Genomic DNA, 2275 nt, shown 5'->3' on the forward strand with positions numbered 1-2275 from the left:
CTAAGTTTGATTTTTTGTTTTTTTTTATATCAGGGATAGCTTATTAAATTACCTTATTGTATCATCTTACTTGCTATTTAAGCTTTTATACTAAGTCCAATAACCTTAATAAAATAAGAGAGTTGTAACCTATTGTTACACCACAAATGATCATTTGGAAAGGAGATATATAAGTGGTATTATATAAGTAGTATCCTGCCATAGTATTCAATTTCATTGTTTTTCTGAACTTGAGATATATAATAATAGCAGGCAAGGAGATATATAACAATGGCGCCATTGAATGTCATTATATTATCAAACGAATTTGTGAGGCCATCCTCTCCCACCAATTATCCTTTCAAAAAATATCACCTATCCATGCTGGATCAATTAATGCCTAGTTTCTTCGTCCCCACAGTTCTCTATTACCATCACCAGTTCCAAACCACATCCATCGCACAACTTGAACTCATCTCTTCCCGCCTTAGAGAATCGCTCTCCCAAACCCTGACCATGTTCTACCCTTTTGCAGGGCGGCTCAATAGAGGCGACAACTCGATTGACTGCAACGACATGGGCGTTCAATATTTGGAGGCAAAAGTCGATTCAATGATCATGGACGTGATCGAGTGCCACGAAACAGAAATGGTTGACCCGCTCGTACCCAACTTGATGGGAAATGGTGAAGAAGAAGATGAGATTTTCGCAATCCAAGTTAACTACTTTAACTGCGGAGGTATCGCAATTGGCACCTATGTCCCACATAAGATTGCAGACGGTGTCTCATTTTTCTCATTCATGACGTCGTGGGCTGCCATATCTCGCCAACACGATAACACGATTAATATCCTAAAGCCGAGCTTTCCCTCATCATCCCTCTTCCCGCGAAATGAGAAACACGACTACAATCCTCTATCAGAAGTCTGGAAAGAGACCCTTGTCACCCGGAGGTTTGTTTTTGATGCAAGTAAGATAACTTCAATGAGAGCAAAGGCAAAAATTGATCATGATCATCCTATTATCACCCGAGTGGAAGTAGTATCGTCTTTCATATGGAAGTACGCCACAGTGGATAAGCCTGGAAAACAATACATTGCATTTCAGGTTGTGAACCTCAGGAGTCGAATGGTGCCTCCATTGTCGGAGCATGCGATTGGGAATATGGCCGTGCTGGCATATGCATATTGCAGCTATGAAGACTCGAATGATTTAACAGTGATGGGAAGGAAGATGAGGGAAGGGATTCAGAGAATTGACGACGAGTACATAAAGCGTATTCGAGGGGATGAAGGGTATGCAGTGATGATGAAAAACTGGATGAAGATAGAGGAGATGTCAACAACCGAGGATGCCAATATCTTTAGATTCAGCAGTTGGTGCAGGTTTCCAGTTTATAATGTTGATTTTGGTATGGGGAAGCCTGTTTGGGCGAGCATGGGCAGTTCTAACCTGAAGAACTACGCTATTCTGCTGGATTCAAAATGCGGAGACGGAATAGAGGCGTGGGTTACTATGAATGAACAAGACATGGCTCGTTTTCAGCTTGCTTTTGTTAGAGCTAATACATCATCGTCAACGTAAATTAACTTGCATCAACAAGACATCACTCCGTCTAATCTTTCTTTCATCTTTGCAAAATAAATTTGTTATATATTTGAATAATTCGTGTTAAACAATAAAACTCATTATCGGTGTAAACAACAAAAATTAACCACAAAAGTTAATTTTATCTCAAACAAAACTTCCACATGAAGTTACACTATAATGCGTGCTCCTTTCTTTTTTTGATCATATGGCTGAATCAAATAAAAATCAGTTGTTTCCTAACTTTTCTTCAATCGATTTCTGTTAAGTTTGATCATCACAACTTTGTAATCTGGAAAAGTCATGTTATACCGGTTCTTAAAAGCAATCTTCTTTTCCAATTTGTTATTGAATCCCACCCAGCCCCTGTGCAACGGACGATGAAGCTGTTGTTGACGATGATGAAGAGAAACCTACCATCATCATAAATCTAGAGTTTAAAGAATGAGAGGAGAAAGATTAACGAATCATAAGTTGGCTCCTCTCTATATTAACATTAACATTAATTTGTGTTAATGGTGGCCTAGATGCATTGGTCAATGCTATTGATGGCTCGGATGCATTAGTCAAGGCTAGTGATGACCTAAATGATATACCACCTCTCTTTTTAGATCTAGATTTGTCTTCAAGACATCTTAACAACTTCTTTGGTAACCCAAATATTCAAGTCTACTCCGCAAATCTCCACCTTGACTTGAATACTCTCATT

General features: G+C 38.9%; 1 protein-coding gene across 1 annotated transcript; it reads left to right on the plus strand.

Annotated features, from left to right (window-relative positions):
* Positions 1-270: 270 nt before the first annotated feature.
* On the plus strand, positions 271-1563 carry LOC124942418 (stemmadenine O-acetyltransferase-like). Its single transcript, XM_047482927.1, has one exon. The coding sequence runs from the start codon at positions 271-273 to the stop codon at positions 1561-1563; it is 1293 nt and encodes a 430-aa protein (XP_047338883.1).
* Positions 1564-2275: the final 712 nt, after the last annotated feature.

Source organism: Impatiens glandulifera, chromosome 1 (genome assembly GCF_907164915.1).
Source record: "Impatiens glandulifera chromosome 1, dImpGla2.1, whole genome shotgun sequence".
In the NCBI taxonomy this organism is placed as follows: domain Eukaryota; kingdom Viridiplantae; phylum Streptophyta; class Magnoliopsida; order Ericales; family Balsaminaceae; genus Impatiens; species Impatiens glandulifera.